This window comes from Phyllostomus hastatus, unplaced genomic scaffold (assembly GCF_019186645.2).
Source record: "Phyllostomus hastatus isolate PE091 unplaced genomic scaffold, TTU_PhHast_1.1 phas_scaffold_555, whole genome shotgun sequence".
In the NCBI taxonomy this organism is placed as follows: domain Eukaryota; kingdom Metazoa; phylum Chordata; class Mammalia; order Chiroptera; family Phyllostomidae; genus Phyllostomus; species Phyllostomus hastatus.
This window is the reverse complement of record NW_025334036.1, coordinates 13,523,314-13,541,203: the sequence shown is the minus strand read 5'-3', so window position 1 is coordinate 13,541,203 and position 17,890 is coordinate 13,523,314. Positions and strand designations below refer to the sequence as shown.

Genomic DNA, 17,890 nt, shown 5'->3' with positions numbered 1-17,890 from the left:
ATCCTGTCCTCAGGGCGTGCATAACTCCTCCCGGTCGGGTCATTCAATTCTGGGCGATGTCACCCTGGCCCGTTTTTGGGTGGTCCTCTCTGGCCCTGTCACTCAGAATAGAGGCGGGAGCATCTGCACCCACAGAAGAAGCACATCGCTCATGTGTGAATTCTGAAAAAAAAAGCCAGACTTGTACACACAGAGGTTGCCAAAAGGGGGGTATGGAGGGCTGGGGCAGGGGCAGTGGGAGATGTCGAGGAGGAAGAAGTTCTGGAGGATTCATGCAGGATGTAGTGTGGGCATTCAGCAAACGGTGTTACGGACTTTGAAGCTGCTAAGGGAATAGGTCTCACATGTGCTCACCACAAAACAAGAGATGATGACCTCATCACGTGATGGCAGTGTTAGCTAACACAATGGTGGTAATCAAATTACAATGTCGTATACCTTAAACTTACACAGTATTCTATATGGAGTATATCTCAATAAAAAAATACACATTGAAGAAATGATACCCTGGCATGTGTGGCTCAGTGGATTGAGTGCTGGCCTGCAAACCAAAGGGCCACTGGTTCGATTCCCAGTCAGGGCACATGCCTGGGCTGCAAGCCAGGTCCCCAGTAGGGGGCGCGTGAGAAACAACCACACATTGATGTTTCTCTCCCTCTCTTTCTCTCTCCCTTCCCTTCTCTAAAAAAAATAAATAAATATAATCTTTTAAAAAATAAATAAGGAAAAATAAAATATTTTTTAAATGAAAACATCACTATAATTCAGAAAAAAAGAAAAGACATCTCTCAGTGTTTCAAGTACATTTTTCAAAGCTATTCCATTACCTGCTGTGAAAACGTTCTTGGATTACATTAGCTCTGCACAGCCCCCACTGTTCGGAGGTAAAGACTTAACTATATCATCAACTAATTGACGTGTCCTGAGCATGGGCTGGTCATTTCATGGCCCCCAGGGGCACTGCTTCCATGGCTGCCCACACAGGTTCACACAAAACCACCCCACCTGGCTCCGAGTCCTTTTCACGATCCCCCGAATCATCGCGCCCAGCCGTGGAACAGGACGCGATGCCTATACATTTCAAACCACCTTCCTCTTCTTGTAAAAATGTAAAAGAAAAGAGTTCAAATATATATCTACATCTGTTTATGCATAATTACAATTTTTTAAAGATTTTATTTATTTATTTTTGGAGAGGGAAGGGAGGGAAAAAGAGAGAGACAGAGAAACATCAATGTGCAGTTTCTGGGGGCTGTGGCCTGCAACCCAGGCATGTGCCCTGACTGGGAATCGAACCTGTGATGCTTTGGTTTGCAGCCTGAGCTCAATCCACTGATCTATCAACGCCAGCCAGGGCTGCATAATTACACTTTTGCAGGAGGAATTTCAGCATCTGCCTCACCTGTTGTGACTGTGGACCCTTTTGGGATAGAGGCCGTGGTGGGAATTCGCAGTGATGATGTCTTGTCTATTTACTGAGGACCAGACCTGGGCAGGAGGAACCAGGGTCTCAACAACGTTCCCAAAGAGGGAGCCCTTACCTTTTGCGACAGCAGGGGTAGACCTGGAGAGCATTATGCTGCGTGCGATAAGCCAGCCAGAGAAAGACAGACGCCATGTGATCTCACTCATGCGGAATGTGGTAAACGAGATAGACTGATGAGCAAAACAGAAGCAGAGGCGTGGACGCAGGGGACAGACGGACAGCCGTTGGGGGGGAGGGGGAGGGGTGCTGAATGAAAGAAGGGGAAGGGTCAGCCACATACCGTGTACACATGACCCATGGACACGAACAACAGCGTGGGGATGGCTGGGGTGGGGGACCAGGGGGGACAAGTGGGCAAAGCAGGGAAATGGGGACCTCTGCAATAATGTCAACAATAAAAATTTAAAAATACCACGTTCCTGAAAATGTCCTTTGGGGTGGAGCCCCTCGGTTCCTAGATCCCCTCGAAAACGACGCAGCTGCAACATGTGGCTGTGACACCAGGTCACTGCTGTGGAGAGGGAGGTCCCTCCCCCATCACAGACGGCAAAGGATGTGCCCCACCCAGGACGACCTGGCAGGCAGGTGGTCGGTGCGCCCGCCTGTGCCTCGGCCCAGCGACGGGGTCTCTAAGGGCCGCCTCTCAGCGGAGCGCAGCTGCAGCTCCCTCCATTCCCTGTGGGCTGGTTGCGCCCACTTCACGGGCAAAATGACACAAAAACGCTGAGCGGTCACATGCGGAGGCCTCACGGGCGGAGACTGGGCTGCCTTCCTCCCTGTGAACACGCCGTCCTCCGGGTTCTGCTGTGTCAAAGCGGAGCCTCGCGGCCCTGTGAGGCCCGGCCTGCAAAGCTTCAGGGACACGCTGGGGCTCAGCTCTTTGGGGGAGTCGGTTCTCGCGCACCGAGACTAGGGCTGCTATGAGTGACAATAGCCTGAGACATAATAGACGTCCTTGAACATGGGCGACTTGGCCCTCAGTGTTAGGGTAGATGCACCAGGCAGCGTGAAACATGTAAACTCGTTTCCTCAGATTTGGCGTGTATTGTCTACAGAACCCGAGCAGGTGCGACATTTTCAGGTTACAGTGGTCCCCCCTTCACCGCGGTTTCACCGTCCCAAAGTTAGCCAGGTTCCAAAAAACGTTAAATGGAAAATTTCAGAAGTAAACAAGTCAGAAGTCTTAACCCGCACGCTCTTCTGAGTCATACCACGAACTCCCGTGGCGCGCCGCTCCTCCCCATCCGGGACGTGCGTCATCCCTCCGTCCCCACATCCACGGTGTTGCTCTCCCCACCTGAGGGTCACTTAGCAGATGGACCGGCGCCGCATCACGGAGCCACCCTGACTTCGCTTCATGATGGTCCCAAAGTGCAGGTCGGAAACGCCAAACGGAAGCCGTCGAAGGCTCCCTTGAAGTGAAAGGCACAACGTCTCAGCCCAATAAGGAGAGAGAACCCCCCTCCTTCGGTGGCTAAGGCCTAGGGTAAGAAGGAACCTTTTATCCATGAGATTGAGAAGCAGAAAAAAAAGTGGCACCAGGGCAGCTGCCACGCTCCAGGTGGCAGAAGCTGCATCCGCAGCGCTGAGCGCTCGGTGGGGGCAGAGCAGGCGCATCCTTTGTGGGAGGGGGACACGCACGAAGCCGCCATCCTGCTGCCAGCAGGTTTCTCGTGCCAGCAGTGAGTCCACGTGAAGACCTCGGCCACGTGTCCCCCGACGGCGCGGGGGGAGGGGCACCCACTAAGCCAGGGCTGCACAGACGCGGGGACAGGTGTTGACTGAGAAACAGAAACATTCCTGGAGGGGCGGTGTCTGCTGATGGAAAGCCGCGGCAGAGCTGATAAAGTTGACTAGGGTTCGGCACTACCTGCGGTTTTGGGCACCCGCTGGGGGTCTGGGGAGGCAACGGGGGTGCGGGGTCGGGGAGGGGGGAGGCAGGCACGTGTACTGACGTTCCAGAGAAGACATCTTAAGGAAAATGCAGAAGCCACCACCCAACGTGGAAGCGGGCATCCTCACCCTCCTCCATACCTCCTTGCCCGCATGTTGGTCCATCCCAAACACACAGGGATTCAGTCTCTGAACTTGAACTGTTGGCCGTGATTTTAGTTTGGAAACTAACACCACTGAGCTCCCCACTCCAGGCTGAGGAAGGGCGGTGGGGGCTGTAGGAAGCGCAGGGGTGGGGCGCGGCGGGACGCTGTTCCCAGAGATGTGACGGCGTCCCGAAACGCTCCGCGTCGGCCGCTGGCCAGCCTTGGGGTCCCGCGCTCTTCAGAAATTCCTCGTGGGGTGGAAGGAAGTGGCAGCCTGTGAAATCTGGCCCATGAATGGGTTTATTTCGCCAGCGCGGTGTTTGAGAAAAGGAAACAGGGACATCTTCAGAGAGGGTAAGTTCTTGCAATTATGCAAATTAAGACCTCCCTCTGCGATCTTCAGTCTGCAAGAAGCTGGGCTCTGAGAGACTTTGGAGTTAGCCTCTTCCTGCCTTCAGGCCCCAGAGCCTCTGCGATACTGATCCAGGAGGGACGGGCACCAATGTTTCTTTAAGGTCCCCCAGTGACCCTCCGGGGCCACCAAGGTGGAGGGTCTGAGCCAGAAACAGAGCGAAGCCCCAGAGTGACCCTCAGTGAGCTCTCTGCTCCGTGATGTCCGAGGGGCTCAGGAACCACATCTTGGGGGTCTCCCGGGTACCGGGTATTGCACTGCAGTGAGTACCAAGGATGCTACGATGACAAAGGTGACACCCCCGGCTGCGAGGACATGACTGTGTCCTAGCAGGGGTGTGCAACCTTTTGGCGTCTCTGGGCCACACGGGAAGAACAGAGTTGTCTTTAGCCACACATTCAATACAACGCAACACATAATCACACACACAAAAAACGCATCATGTTTTAAGTAAATTCACAATTTTGCGTTGGGACGCACTCAGAGCCATCCTGAGCCGTATTCGGCCCATGCGTGGTGGGTTGGACACGCCTGAATCACAGAGGGCCATGGCACATGTAGGAATCTCTGCAGACTCCAGACGCTGCCTTGCGCCCCAAAGGCAGAGTGACCTTTGTCCAGGGTCGGAGAACAGCAGCGGCAGCTGGGGTGCTCAGGCAGGAAGACCAGGTCTGAAGCCCCAGGATGGGGCATGGAAGGGTGTTGTGAGCGGTGGTCCCCCAGAAAGGAAACAATGACACTTGCAGGGGGCATGTAAGAACATTGGTGACAAGAGTGACGTGCCACCAGAGAGACGGCACCTGTCAAACCATAAAGAAGTATGCAGTCCTGGCCGGGTGGCTCAGTGGGTTGGTACATCCTGTACACCAACAGGTTGCGGGTTTGATCCCTGGTCAGGGCACATACCTACATTGTGGGTTCGATCCTCAGTCAGGGTGCGTAAGGGAGGCAACCAATCGATGTTTCTCTTTCACATCGATGTTTCCCTTCCTCTCTTTCTCCGTTCCCCTCTCTCTAAAAACAAAATATTGAAAAGGGCTCTCTTTCTTTTTGAGGAACTGCAAGGATTTTCTTCCAACATAACTTTACTGATTTAGCTGTTAGTATTATAATCCATAATAGTATGATAGAGATCCCAACTAATAAAAGTGTTTCATTTGCCAAGTGATGTCTGTCAGAGCCTCCTGTAAAGAAAGACAGCCTTCTCGACCTTGACCACTGGGATGTCCCAGGGCATGGTCCATGGACCTCTGTGGGGTCCACACTCAGTCTCCAAAGGATGGCATCCGACCCAGTGGCTTTCAGTGTCTCCCATACATGGAAGGCCCCCCAAGTTCCCGTTTCCAGCCCCTCTACGCCCAGTGGCCCCCCGGGCCTCCCCACCTGGATGTCCCAGAGGCATCTCACAGGGCTAACCTTGGCCAAGACCATGCTCAAGGCATTCCCGCCAACCTCTTCTGTGGTCTCCTCCAGCTTATCCATAGATCATTAAACCAGTCAGGTTTGTAGATCAAATACCTGGGTGGCGGGGCACGGCCTTGACTCTTGTCTCTCATTCATGCTCACAACCAGCCATCGAGCCAAGCAGGGGGGTGGGGGGCAGCAGCCCCTCCTCCGGGTCACTGCACTCATCCCTTCATTGTCCTCCTCTGCCGCTTCCGCACCACTCCTACGCCCTAAACTGTCCTATTCCCACCTCGGCCGCCAGAGGGCGCACCCAAGTCTCTGTCACATCATTGACACACCTCCACGGGATCCCATTTCACCTCCACTTAAGACCACTGGGTGGCCGTTACTGGATGACCCGCGAAATGATGGCCAACTGTTCCTCCAGATACAACCCAGCAGGGCCCACAAGGGGCTTCGTGATCTGCCCCTTCCCCTCCCCCGCTGCCCCTCCTTTGACGCTTCATATCAACCCCCGCCTCCCCCCACTGGCTCCCTTGTCGTCTCTAACACACCTGCCAGACACGGCCACACATTAGCTGCTCCACACCCCTGTCAGCCTGTGCAAATAGCTTGGTTTACGTCATCTCTCCCCGCAGACACCAGCAGCAGCCTGTCCCCACCAGCCTTGCTAACACCTGCTCTTTCTCCTCAGAGCACCTGTTGGAATGCAGCTGATGCATACCTGAGGCCCACTGGAATGCACAGCCTAGCCCTAGCTGGTGTAGCTCAGTGGGTTGAGCACGGGCCTGTGAACCAAAGGGTCTCCAGTTCGATTCCCAGTCAGGGCACATGCCTGGGTTGTGGGCCAGATTCCCAGTAGGGGGTGCTCAAGAGGCAACCACACATTGATGTTTCTTTCCCTCCCTTCCCCTCTCTCTTTAAAAATAAATAAATCTCTAAAAAAAAATGAATGGCTTGGAGGTGGGCTCCCCTCTGCCTCGGATATTGGCACCTGGCACACTGCCTGGCACAGAGTAAGGGCTCAGTAGACACCGGTGGGACAGCAGTGTCCCTGGGGTATCCACACCTTGTCCCCAGGGCCTGTGGCTGTGAACGTGCTGGGTGACATGGCTGGGGAGACTCCGCAGGTGCCTTAAGGTGGTTAGGGACTGTACTGTGCGCATGCGCTGGGTGGTGGCTTTGGGGACCACTCACGGCACCAGCGCAGGGCTGGCCCCCAGGTCTAGTGGCAGCACCCAGGACAGCCAGCCTGCACGTAGCACCCCACCCCTCCCCCCAACCCCGGCCTTGAGTCAGCATGTCTAGTGTGTTCGGCAATTCATCCTTCACATCAGCCCCTGACGTAGGGCTGTGATTAACTCGACTCGGAGGCTGGGGAGCCAAATTACAGGCAGGTGAAATTATTCTTTTGATGCCACACAGCCGGTGCGGCGACAGGGATCAGAGCGGCCTGACCACCCTCTGTCCACATGGTACCTGACGCTGTCTCCAAATAGCTGCCCGGGCTCCTGCGACGGAAACCACGTCGCCTGTCGGGTGATGGCCCAATTTTTTGTTGTTGTGAAGACTAAAAATAAAGTGATCCCAGCCTTCATTTGTGAAGAGGTTTGCCTTTTGGTTCTGAAATGCACTGTTAAATAAATACAACTGAAAACAGAGTGGTCAGTGAAATGCAAAAGCCTACTTCATAGCGTATCTTCCATTTTCTTCTTGTTTTTTAATCCCCACCTGAGGATATGCTTACTGATTTGCAATAGAGAGGAGGCTGGGGAGGAGGTGGGGGGAGAAAGAGAGAGACATTGGTGTGAGAGAGGAACATCGATCGGTTGCCTCCCATATGCTCCTCAACAGGGGATTGAACCCAAAACCTAGGTGTGTGCCCTGACTGGGAATCGAACCCATAACGTTTTGGTGTATGGGATGATGCTCCAACCAACTGAGCCACCAGGCCAGGGTGCCCTTTTTCTATTACAGGGTCCCTTCTCTATCACATCGGATGACCTAGTACTCGTTCTCTGTTTTATGTTATTCCAGCTGTGGTTTTTAGAGTGGTGTGTTATTTGAGTTCCACGAGGATGCTCTTTTGTTGCCAATGTTTAGGTTTTGCTCTGTTCTTTCCATTTTCACTGCATCTTGACTCTTAGAACATTCTGGAGAGGGTCTTGCCGTGCACAGCTCTAGCCTGGACCCTGATTCAGCCACTTTCTGACAGTTGGACCTGGGCACACTTCTGAGCACTTTAAGCCTGAACTGTTTTCACCTACAAAGGGAAGGTCTAGTGAAAATTAAGTTGTACTTTTTTTTTAATTCTCACCTGAGGATATTTTTTCACGGCGTTTACAGAGGAAGCTTGGGGGTGTAAAAAGAGAGAGAGAGAGAGAACCTGTTGCCTTCTGTATACACACCCCAACAGGGGATTGAAACTGTAACCCAGATATGAGCCCTGACCGGGAATTGAACCCGCGACCCTCTGATGTACAGGACAATACGAGCCACCTGGCCCGGGCTGAATCATCCACTCTTTGAAAATGCAGGCTGGAAGTGGAGCTAGAACATATCAACACAGATGATTATTGCTCTACCACCAGAGTTCCAGGGTAAGATTTCTTCTCACTTTTGATTCTAATAATTTCCCTCTGAAATCGCGCACTAATTAGAATATGCACATTATGTAATTGCACCTTGTAGAAACCCAAAGCCCACATTCTCTTTCTCCCCTTGAATGGAGCCAGTGACTCACAGGGTAGCTGATTGTCAGATGGGGCGGCTGGGTTGGGGCTGGCCTGGTGTCCTAAGCTTTGCTTCGCTCACGGCCTGTGGGAGTGATGCACGTGCTAAAAGTTTCCTTCACAAAGCGTGCAATTGGGAAATATTTTCCGTGGGTACCTTTTTAAAAAGTGCTGGGCCCTGGCTGGTGTGGCTCAGTGGATTGGGCACCAGCCTGCAAATCAAAGGGTCCCAGGATCCATTCCCAGTCAGGGCACATGCCTAGGTTGCGGGCCAGGTCCCCAGTAGGGGGCGCGTGAGAGGCAACCGCACATTGATGTTTCTCTCCTTCTCTCCCTCCCTCCTTTTCCCTCTGTTTAAAGATAAAATCTTTTTTAAAATAAAATAAATTTAAGAAGTGCTGGCTCTGGCCAGGTGAATCAGTTGGTTGGAACATCGTTCCATGCACCCAAAGGTTGTGGGTTCGATCCCCTGTCAGGGCACATTTGTAGGTTGCAGGTTTGATCCCCTGTTGGGGTGCATATGGGAGGCAACTGATAGATGTTTCTCTCTCACATCTATGTTTCTCTCTCTCTCTCTCTTCCTTCCTCTCTCTCTACATGCAATGAAAAAATGTCATCGGGCGAGGATGAAAAATGGGTGCTGGGCATTATTTAACCCTGTAGCGGAGTCCCAGCCACCTGACTACCCTTTTGATCTCTGGCCCATGCCTGCCCCACTCAGATGTCCCGTCACCCGTGTGTGCGTCACAGAGCGCATTCACCTGACCGCTCTGGTGGCACTTCCGTGTGTTTTTATCGTTGTCGCCACGACCATCTGTCCCGGGCCTCATGAGCCCGCAGCCACCGTGCAGGCAGAGCGCCACCTGGGGCTCACAAGCGAGAATGTCCCATTGGAAAACCCACCCCGAGGCCTGGCGCGTTGCAGAGAGTGAGTCTCGCCCTGTGGTACAGAGAGCGCCGACTGGGCATGCGCACGAAGCAGCTTTCGCGAGAACCAAAGCTCCTGGTTCGCACACTCGTGGGGACAGGTGAAGGACCACCTTATCAGTTCGCGTTCCTAAGCTACTTTTGCAAGAATCTGCTTGCAGTTGCCAATCACGTGATTTCATTCGGAAGTAGGATGCAAAACTGAAAGCAATGCATGAACAGAGAAGACAATCAAACAAACAAAAGCTCATAGACACAGGCAACAGGGTGGTGGTGACGGGAGGGAAGCGGGGTGGTAAAGGTGAAAGGCGGTGAAACACCTGGTGACGGAGGGAGATGGGACTTCGGGCAGTGGACACAACACAAGATACAGATCATGTACCGTAGAAATGGACGCTTGAAACCTATGTGATTCCATGGCCCAATGTCACCCCAATCCATTTCATTTAAAAATAAAACTAAAACAAAGAATTGTGTTTACCAAAGTCTATTTGAATTGCCGTCAAGTGCTAATGTGTTTTTTCTTTTTCAATAGAGAAACCTCTAAAATATGTTCAATACAATTCAATAAAGGAAATCAGATTTGAGCTTATTAATGAGTTGGTGATCTTCCAATGTATTTATCTTACAATTATCACCAGCTGACTGAGTCTGATAAAGTGTGATTTTCCCAATGAGGATAAGTGAATTCCCACTAAAATGTGATATTATGGATTTTGGCATTACCTTGATTCAAAGAGTGTGTCTGTGCTAGTTTTCTGTGCTGTGTATTTTTGACTCCTGGGCTCATTAAAATAATCATAATGCCTCAGTGACACCATGCATGCCTCCAAACGTGACACTGTAACAAGCCGCCTGTCACAGAAGGCCTCTCTGTTCAGCTACACATTTGACTCATGTTCTGTTACATAACGTCAAACTAAGGGGAGAATCATAAAAGCTATTGAATACGAGCTAGTGGTGATCAAATTTAGAAAACGTACGGGAGAAGAAGAAAGACTAGTCATGTGTTTTCAAAGCCAGTGCTCATTAATCAATCTTCTATAACCACCAGATATATTCTACTCAGCACATTTAGACATGTTCTTTTGTATCCTCACCTGAGGACATTTCTTTTTTCACTGCTTTTAGAGAGAAAGGAAGGGGGGTGCAGGGGGGGGAGAGAGAGAGAGAGAGAGAGAGAGAGAGAGAGAGAGAGAAGGTGAGAAAAACATCAGTTTCTTGCCACCTGTATACCTGTATGCACCCAGACTGGGGATCGAACCTGCAACTTTTCGGTGTATGGGACGATGCCCCAACCAACTGAGCCACCCGGCCAGGGCAACAGCCACACATCTTCTGATCACCAAATCCACACTCTTGTCAAGGACCCTGCCTACAACACTGAACGTCCACAAAAGCTGGCATGGGCCTCTTCTGGCCCCGGCTGGTTTCCTGTGGCTCTCCTTACCCTCCCTCCACCTGCTGTCTGGCTTGGTGACCTTCCCCAGGTGACTGTCCGGCCCTGTCACTTTCCCGGTTGTAAGACAGGGCTAATGATGCTGAGCTCATGAGTTTCCTCCTGGGACTCGCCTAAAACGGAAATAACGATAATGCTCCGTATTGCCACAGCTAATATTTTGCCAAGATTTGAAGTCAAATAAGTGCTGTGAAACTTTCTTTGCAGTGTAACAGAATTATCCTTAAGCACATTTGGAGCAATAAGCAAGTGAGAGGAGCCTTGCGTTAGACGAGAAATCAATAGGGGCTTTTTTGTTCCCGGATGTCAAGATGTCTCTTGTGGCTGTTGAAAAGCGCCCCCTGCTGGTTACGGCGTGAAACCCAGCCTTCCGCTTTGCTAGACACCCTTCTTCATGGAAAACTGTACGTACACACAGGGGCAACAGTCAAAAACACTCAGGGCCTTGGAGGGGTAGCTCAGTTGGTTAGAGCATCATCCAGATTCACCAAGGTTGCAGGTTCGATCCTCGGTCAGGGCACATACAAGAAGCGACCAATGAATGAATGCATCAGTAAGTGAAACAGCAAATCAATGTTTCTCTGTCTCTCTCTCCCTTCCCTTCTCTTTCTCTTAAATCAATTTAAAAAAAAGAAAGAAACCACTCAGTACATGATGTAAAATTCCACTTAAAGGAGTATCTTCTAACAAGTTATCTCAAATACTTAAAATGTTCACTGTAAGAAAATTATAACAGCCCCATGGGAAACAATGCAAGAGCCCCAGATTAGGAGAGTAGCTGATGAGTAGGGCATTCGTGCCCTGGAATCATATCCATCCACTTTTAAATCACATATTTCAGAGAGCATTAGGCCTGAAAAACATACAGTACAAAATTGGAGGGGAGGCATGATCCCAATCTCATTAAAATATGCAGCAAAGTGAGGGAAAGAAGGCAGGGCAACATAGGAAGGAAGCCTGTGTCTGTGGAATTAAGCATACTTTCCCTTTTTGTATACTATTCTGTGGCTGACATGTTTTTGGCAGTTGGTAGGTATTGTTTTAGGACGGAGTATCATATTGACCTCATATCTAAAGGATTGCACACGTCTCCACAGTCAGTTCTCCGGGGAAATCGAAGGGCGTGGAGCTACCATTCAGAGTTGGCTCCTGGAAATGACAGTGGTCCCTCTCTTCTGAAGACGACCTCAGAAAGCCACCCCAATGCAACAGGAAATAAAGCATTGCTGTTTCTAATGGCTAAACATCATTTGCACACACCTTTCTATTCCACACTTGCATCCACCAGGGAGAATAATAACTTCGTTACTCTAAGAGGCAAGTTCAAAATCATCTTTCTGGCCAAATCTTGGAGGAAAAAATAAACCAAAACATAGGCTTCCAACCCTAGCACAGTTGTCCCCTCGGAAATATTGCTAACTGCATGCCGTATATCAGTCAACACACTGCCTACCTAATGCCTTAGGTTGGAGATCTGAATATTGGGTGTGATTTCACATATACACACACTTTTCATTCACAAGAATGCTGGGGACAGCGTGGTGTGTGGGATTCAACAGCCCGGAGAGACCTAGGAAAGGACAACTCCCATTCAACAGATAAGGGATGAAAGTCACAGATGGGGAGGCGTCCATTCAAGGCAGGCAGCAAGGCGAGAACGACAGCTGACGCCTGTCCCACGGGGACACTGGGAAGGGCTGGAGGGATGGACACACCCCTGGCCGGCCAGACACACAGCCCCGGTGCTGTCATTTACCTGCCACAGCACCCGGGGACAGTCACAGCCTCTCCCTGCCTCAGCTTCCTCCTCTGTACAGACCTGGAAAGGCCACACCAGAAAAGGTCCAGGGGACACGCAGGACGTCATGACCCCAGGAGAGTCCTCCTGATTGGCCAGAGAGCAGGTGTCCCTATGAGCTGTCCCACAGCCACTGCATTCTCCAGACCACTCGTGACTCACACAGTGCATTGTGCGACCTCTGGGGCCAGGTGTCACAGAAAGAGCGCTTGGCAGATCTGTCCTGAAGTTTAATTTTTAATTACACTCCATCCCCTGCAAGTTACGGCGCTGTGGGGTGGCCAAGGCAATTTAGGGGAGCAGAGGGTACAGGAGAAGCATCAGCCCCCTGTCAGGGTGTTTCTCTGGAACGTGGGTTATCACCAGTTAGGTGAAAACAGATGAGAATCGGAACACCAATAGCGAAGGCCAAGGTGAAGGCTTTAAAGAAGCAGGTGATGCCAGGTTCCCAGGTGTGTCTTGCTCATCAGACACGTGTACCTCCTGGTGCCTGCACCTGCATTCAGATGGCCACAGTTCAAGGCCAAGGGCACCTCAAGTCCTCGTTATTGCCATACAGCATGGGCTTGGCCTTCTAGATAAATTCCTTTCCATACTGGAACCCGGGGAAAGGGGACACCAAAATGTAGAAACAAGAGTCTAACAAGTGACAAATGCCCTTTATGCCCATGAACTTCTGAGTCTTGTTTTAACCTGAGGAGGAGGACACACGGCTGACTCCACAACCATTTGCCTCCATTTTTAAAAACAAAGTCTGCCCCTTTCCTCCCCATGCCTGGAGCGGCCTTGCTCAGGGGGGACACGGGGGTGGGGAGTGGGGTGAGGACTCACTGATTTACCACAAACCCATGCGCGCGGGACCACAACGGTGATGCAGATTGGCTGCCCTGAAAAGTTTCCGGAAGGCATTCACACCCCGAAAACCATAAAAAGAGGGAAAAAAAATGATCACTTACCCAAAGTGACTGGCCAGGTTCATGGAAATACAAAAGAGAAGGAGGTTTCTGATCATGATAAAGCTAGAGAACATTCCATCGTCCATTCCCAACAAGAAGAATAGTTGGAGCAGGTGAATCTCGAGGAAAAACTCTCCCTTTCTCCAACGCGATCTCTTCCAGCTGAAAGGCACACAGACGGGAAAAGCACATAAACACGGACGCTTTTCTGTCACCCTTCCTAGAATCCAGTCCTGCTGCTGCTAAGGCACACAGGCGACAAGGAAAGCTCCCTGGCTGTCCCCGGGGCACAGCCCCACTCGGGGGTCTCCTCTGTCCCCTGCCGGGGACATGGGACATAGAAAGAAAATACAGTACGGCTTAATTCTTGCTTACAGCGCAGAATCATTCTCCTAGTGTCCTTTTCCACATCTCAAGGACTTTGTTGACTTTACAGCGTGTTATCAAGAGGACCCCTCAGTCCTATTATTAAGATCAATGCTCGAAGTTCTAAGTGTTGGCTGTCAAATCCACGTGGGGAGTGATTTTACCTTTCTGAGGTCTCCGCCGCGGGTTCAAAGCCAGCGGGCTACTCCTCGTCCTGCAAGGTGCTGAGAGGAAGTGTGCGGAGAGAGGGGGAAAGACACGTTTGAGAAACAAGTCTACAGGATCACGGGAACAGAGCAGCTGACAAGGGAAGCCTGCACTTTCTCAGCATCCGGTCCCCCGTGGCCCGATAACTTCACGTTATCACTGCATTTGGGGAGTTCTCTCCGGTGCCTGCTGGGCCCCAGAGAATGCATCCGAAATCCAGGCAGCACGGTCCCTGGGCGCTGCCACTCACCCGAGCGAAGGCACACATTTCTCCGTGCGCGCAAAGGGGCGCGCACGCCACAGAAAGCCTCGTGTTCAAAGGGAATATTTTCCCAGAGAGACCCCAGGCCGACTCCGGAATGGGGAAGCACACAACAGGTCCTTGGACCTCAGAAGCGAAGGCCCTAGTATGCAGAAGGGCACGGTGCCTTGCTGCCCTGCGGTGGTCGCCTGGGCGCGTCCTGGGGCTCGTCGCCTGACCCGGGCAGGAGTCCCAGCGGCGAGCACGCGGCGCTGCATGCGGGAAACCTGGGCGGCGCCTCCTGCTGCCCCCCAACCCCGAGCCCCCAAAGGAAGACAGCGCACTCACAGTCCCCTCGGGGGCTGGCGTGCCCGGGTGAGGGGGGGAGGTGGGTAAAATGGGGGCGGCACTGCGGAGCCTCAGCCTCCGCCACCCTGGCTCCCGCGGCTCCGTAGGGTCGGTCTCCCGCCCGGTCCGCAGCGGCGCGCCCCGAGCCTCCGGCTCGCCGGCCTTCCCCGGCGCGCTCTGGCCCTCGCACACCTCCCAGCTCCGTCCCCGGGTCCGAGCCGAGAACCACGGCGGGCTGCGCCTTTCTCCTTGGGGACGAACGCGCTGTGCCGCGGCGGGTCTGAGTCCCCTGGCCTGCAGCAAGCAGCCCGCGCGACCCGCGAGCAACACCCCAGCGGAGCCCGCGCTCACCCAGCCAGCGGCACCGGGACCCCGCGCGCCTCAGAGCATTGGGGCTGGCGGGGCCCTAGGCGTACGATTTCGCCCCTCCGATTCCAGTGACGGCAGCGGCGGGTGTCTCCACGCCCCGATTCTTAGCGGTGGGGGAGGTGGGCGCTGCGCTCTGGTGCCCCGTCCGGCAGAGCTGTGCCTCTCAGGACTCCCCTGCCCTCCCGCGCTGGCAGCGCTCCCGCAGCCGCCGGGGGAAAGTTTGCGCTCCCGGTCTCCCGCGGCACCCCGCCCGCTCCCCAGCTCCCCTCCCAGACCCTGCAGTCCGTCTCTCGGACGCCCCGAGGACAGGGGTGCGGGCGGAGCTGGGGCCGCCCGTCCGCTCTCCCTCTCCCGCAGCTCCTTTCCCCACTGCCCGGCCCCGCGCGCCCGGGGCTTACCCTGCGCGTCGGCCCCGGGAGGCGAGCCGTCGGCTACTGTGCATCCTCCTCCGCCGCCGCCTGCTGTCGCCCGGCTGGCAGGCGCGGAAGGCCGGTGTGCGGCGTCACCGCCCCATGCTGCCAGCCGAACTTGCCCAGCGTTCCCGGAGGAGCCGATCCCGGGCCGAGCAGATCGGCGCCCCGCGCTCCCGCGGCCGCCCTGCGGCTCCGCCGTGCGCCGCGCCCGAGGCCGCGCGCTGCCCGCTGCAGATCCCCCCGCGCCCGGCGCTCTCGCGCTCGCTCTCACCTCTCCAGAGCACCACATGCCGTCCGCGGCGCCGAGGAGCCCGCCTCTGCAGAGGCGCCCGGCAGAGGCCGCCAGACTCGCACCAAACGCGCCCCCGACCGTAGGGGTGGAGGGGCGGGCTCAAGGCCACGGCTTGGCCTGCTTTGGGATAGGTCAAATTTCTGCGGGACTTTTCTGCTTTTTTAACGACTGTCTTCGTCGATAGCTTTATTAATGAAATCAGGGTTTCTGGGTTGTTGTTTTTTTTTTACAGACTTAAAACATTTTTTTTCACTTATAGTTGGCATATAATATTATATTAGTTTCAGGTGTACAATCTAATGATGCAACGTTTATGTAAGTTAAGTGACCCCCCGATATTGCCAGTCCCCATCTGTCACGACACACGGTTATTGAAATATTATTGATTACATTCCCTGTGCTGTACTTTACATCCCCGTGACTGTTTTTATAACTGGCCCCTTGTGCTTATTAATCCTTTCGCCTTTTTCACCCAGTCTCCCAACTACCCTCTCCCATCCGACACCCATCGAAATGTTCTCTGTATCTATGAGTTTGTTTCTGTTTTGCTTGTTTATTTTGTTTTTCAGATTCCACACATAGGTGAAATCATATGGTGTTTGTCTTTCTCTGCTTGATTTATTTCTTTCACTGAGCAGAATACTCTCCAGGTCTACTTATGTTGTCACAAAATGGCAAGAGTTTGTTCTTTTTTCATGGCTGAGTAGTATTCCATTGTATATACATACCACTTTTTCTTTATCCATTCACCTATTGATGGATACTCTGGTTGTTTCCACATCTTGGCTATTGTAAATAATGCTGCAATGAACAGAGAAGTGTTTGTTTGTTTGTTTTTTTAATTAATGCTTTGGGTTTTCTAAAATAAAAACAGAACTACAATCGCTGGACCTTTTTTTTTTTTTTGGCTCTTGTTATAGCCTTTGTTTTAAAGTGTATTTTGTGTGATATAAATATTGCTAACCCAGTTTTTTTCCATTTCTATTTGCATGAAGTATTTTTTCCCACCAATGAGCATCCTTATTATCAGCATTTTGAACTCTGCTTCTGGTGCATTGTTTCGTTCTTTTCTGGAGTTTTGTTCTGTTCTGTTTTGTTTTTTTTTTTTTTTTCCAGCCGAGACATGTTTCTTTCTCTCTCTGTTGTGGCAACCTCCCTGTGTTTGTTTTTAGGTCTTAGGTAGAGCAGGCTTGGTAGAGAGTGGCCGTACGTAGCGGGTGTCCTGTGGCGCCCAGCAGTACGGTCTCCCTGGGCTCCTGAGCGGGGTGTTCCGGTGGTGTCCCTGGTGTGGGGGGGGTGCGCCTTCCTGTTGTAATGGAGCCCTGATCGATGCTGGCACCGCCGTGGGAGGGACTGACTCTCAGGCTATTGGCTGCGAGGACAGGCCATGACTACAGTGGAGGAACTGTCGTTGGGGGCTGGCCGCGTGCAGCAGGACTCACTTCGGAGGGGCTCAGGTGCCTGGCAAATCTGCCCTGCGGGTGTGTCATTTGTGGAGGTGGTTGCGTGGACCTCTGGTGTGCTCTGAAGGTGGCCACCGGCTGTGTCGGCTCTGGGGCCTCCTGGGAGGGGCGCTGGTGTATGCCCAGGCCGGCCGCTGCCTGTGTCACACCTGGGGCCACCTGGGAGGCGCTACAAAATGTTCTGCAGATGGTTGTCACCTGTGCTGGGCTTGGAGGTGCCAAGATGGGAACTGAGAGCGGATCCTGGGGCAGTTTAGCAAGAGGTTCCAGGCATGCCCAGGCCAAATGCTGCTTGTTTGGGGTTTGTGACCCTTTGAGAGAATTTAGTAAAGTTCACAGCCTGAGCCAAGACGGGCAATTGGTATGGAAAAACCACTGGAAGAAGCTGGGTGGGCGCGCGAGTTGGGAGGGGCGGGGTCTCAGGGACGCACTAGGCGGGGTGAGTCCGGTGGCGACGGATTTGGCGCCCCCTGCGCGCTCTCGGGGTGGCGGGCTCAGCGGAGGAGCACATCCGCGCAGCAAACCTCCCCCGCCCCGCCCCCCAAGCTCTCGTCCGGCATCAGATGACTCAGTTCCCCCCGTGAGTCCCTGGCGCCTTTGGAGCTGCAGTCCCAGCGCAGGAGCCAAGAGCGAGTGAGTCCGAGTCCGCGCCGGGCCCTTTAAGAGGGTCGCCCGCCTGGGACTCCAGCAGCCCGGTCTCGCGGCCCCACTCGGCCTCAGTGTCCACTGGTTTACACAGGCGGGGGTTGTGGGGACTTCTCCTTCTGGCACCGCGCCCCTGGGCTGGGGGCCCTGGCGTGGTGCTGGGACCCCCGGACCCCCAGAGTGGGGTCTGTCTGTGGATATTTCTTGAGGGCCTTCAGGGGCATATTTGGTACCCCTTGTCATCACCACTCCCCCCCCCCCCCCTTTAGAGCAGAGATGGACAGCCAGGGACAGCACCGCCGGCCCATGGCTCTCCCCGCCCAAGGCCAA

General features: G+C 53.3%; 2 protein-coding genes across 2 annotated transcripts in view; one reads left to right on the top strand and one right to left on the bottom strand.

Annotated features, from left to right (window-relative positions):
• The window catches only part of GABRA5 (gamma-aminobutyric acid type A receptor subunit alpha5), a 60,977-nt gene extending 45,686 nt beyond the window's left edge, over positions 1-15,291 (bottom strand). Inside the window, exons 1-3 of the mRNA XM_045825019.1 lie at positions 15,146-15,291; positions 13,747-13,806; positions 13,217-13,378 (exon numbers count right to left, since the gene is read on the bottom strand). Of these exons, the coding sequence (XP_045680975.1) occupies positions 13,217-13,302 (86 nt within the window). The 5' untranslated portion in view covers positions 13,303-13,378; positions 13,747-13,806; positions 15,146-15,291. The remainder of the gene's footprint in view (positions 1-13,216; positions 13,379-13,746; positions 13,807-15,145) is intronic.
• The window catches only part of GABRB3 (gamma-aminobutyric acid type A receptor subunit beta3), a 249,630-nt gene that overhangs the window by 33,743 nt on the left and 197,997 nt on the right, over positions 1-17,890 (top strand). The gene's annotated exons all lie outside the window — the stretch shown is intronic.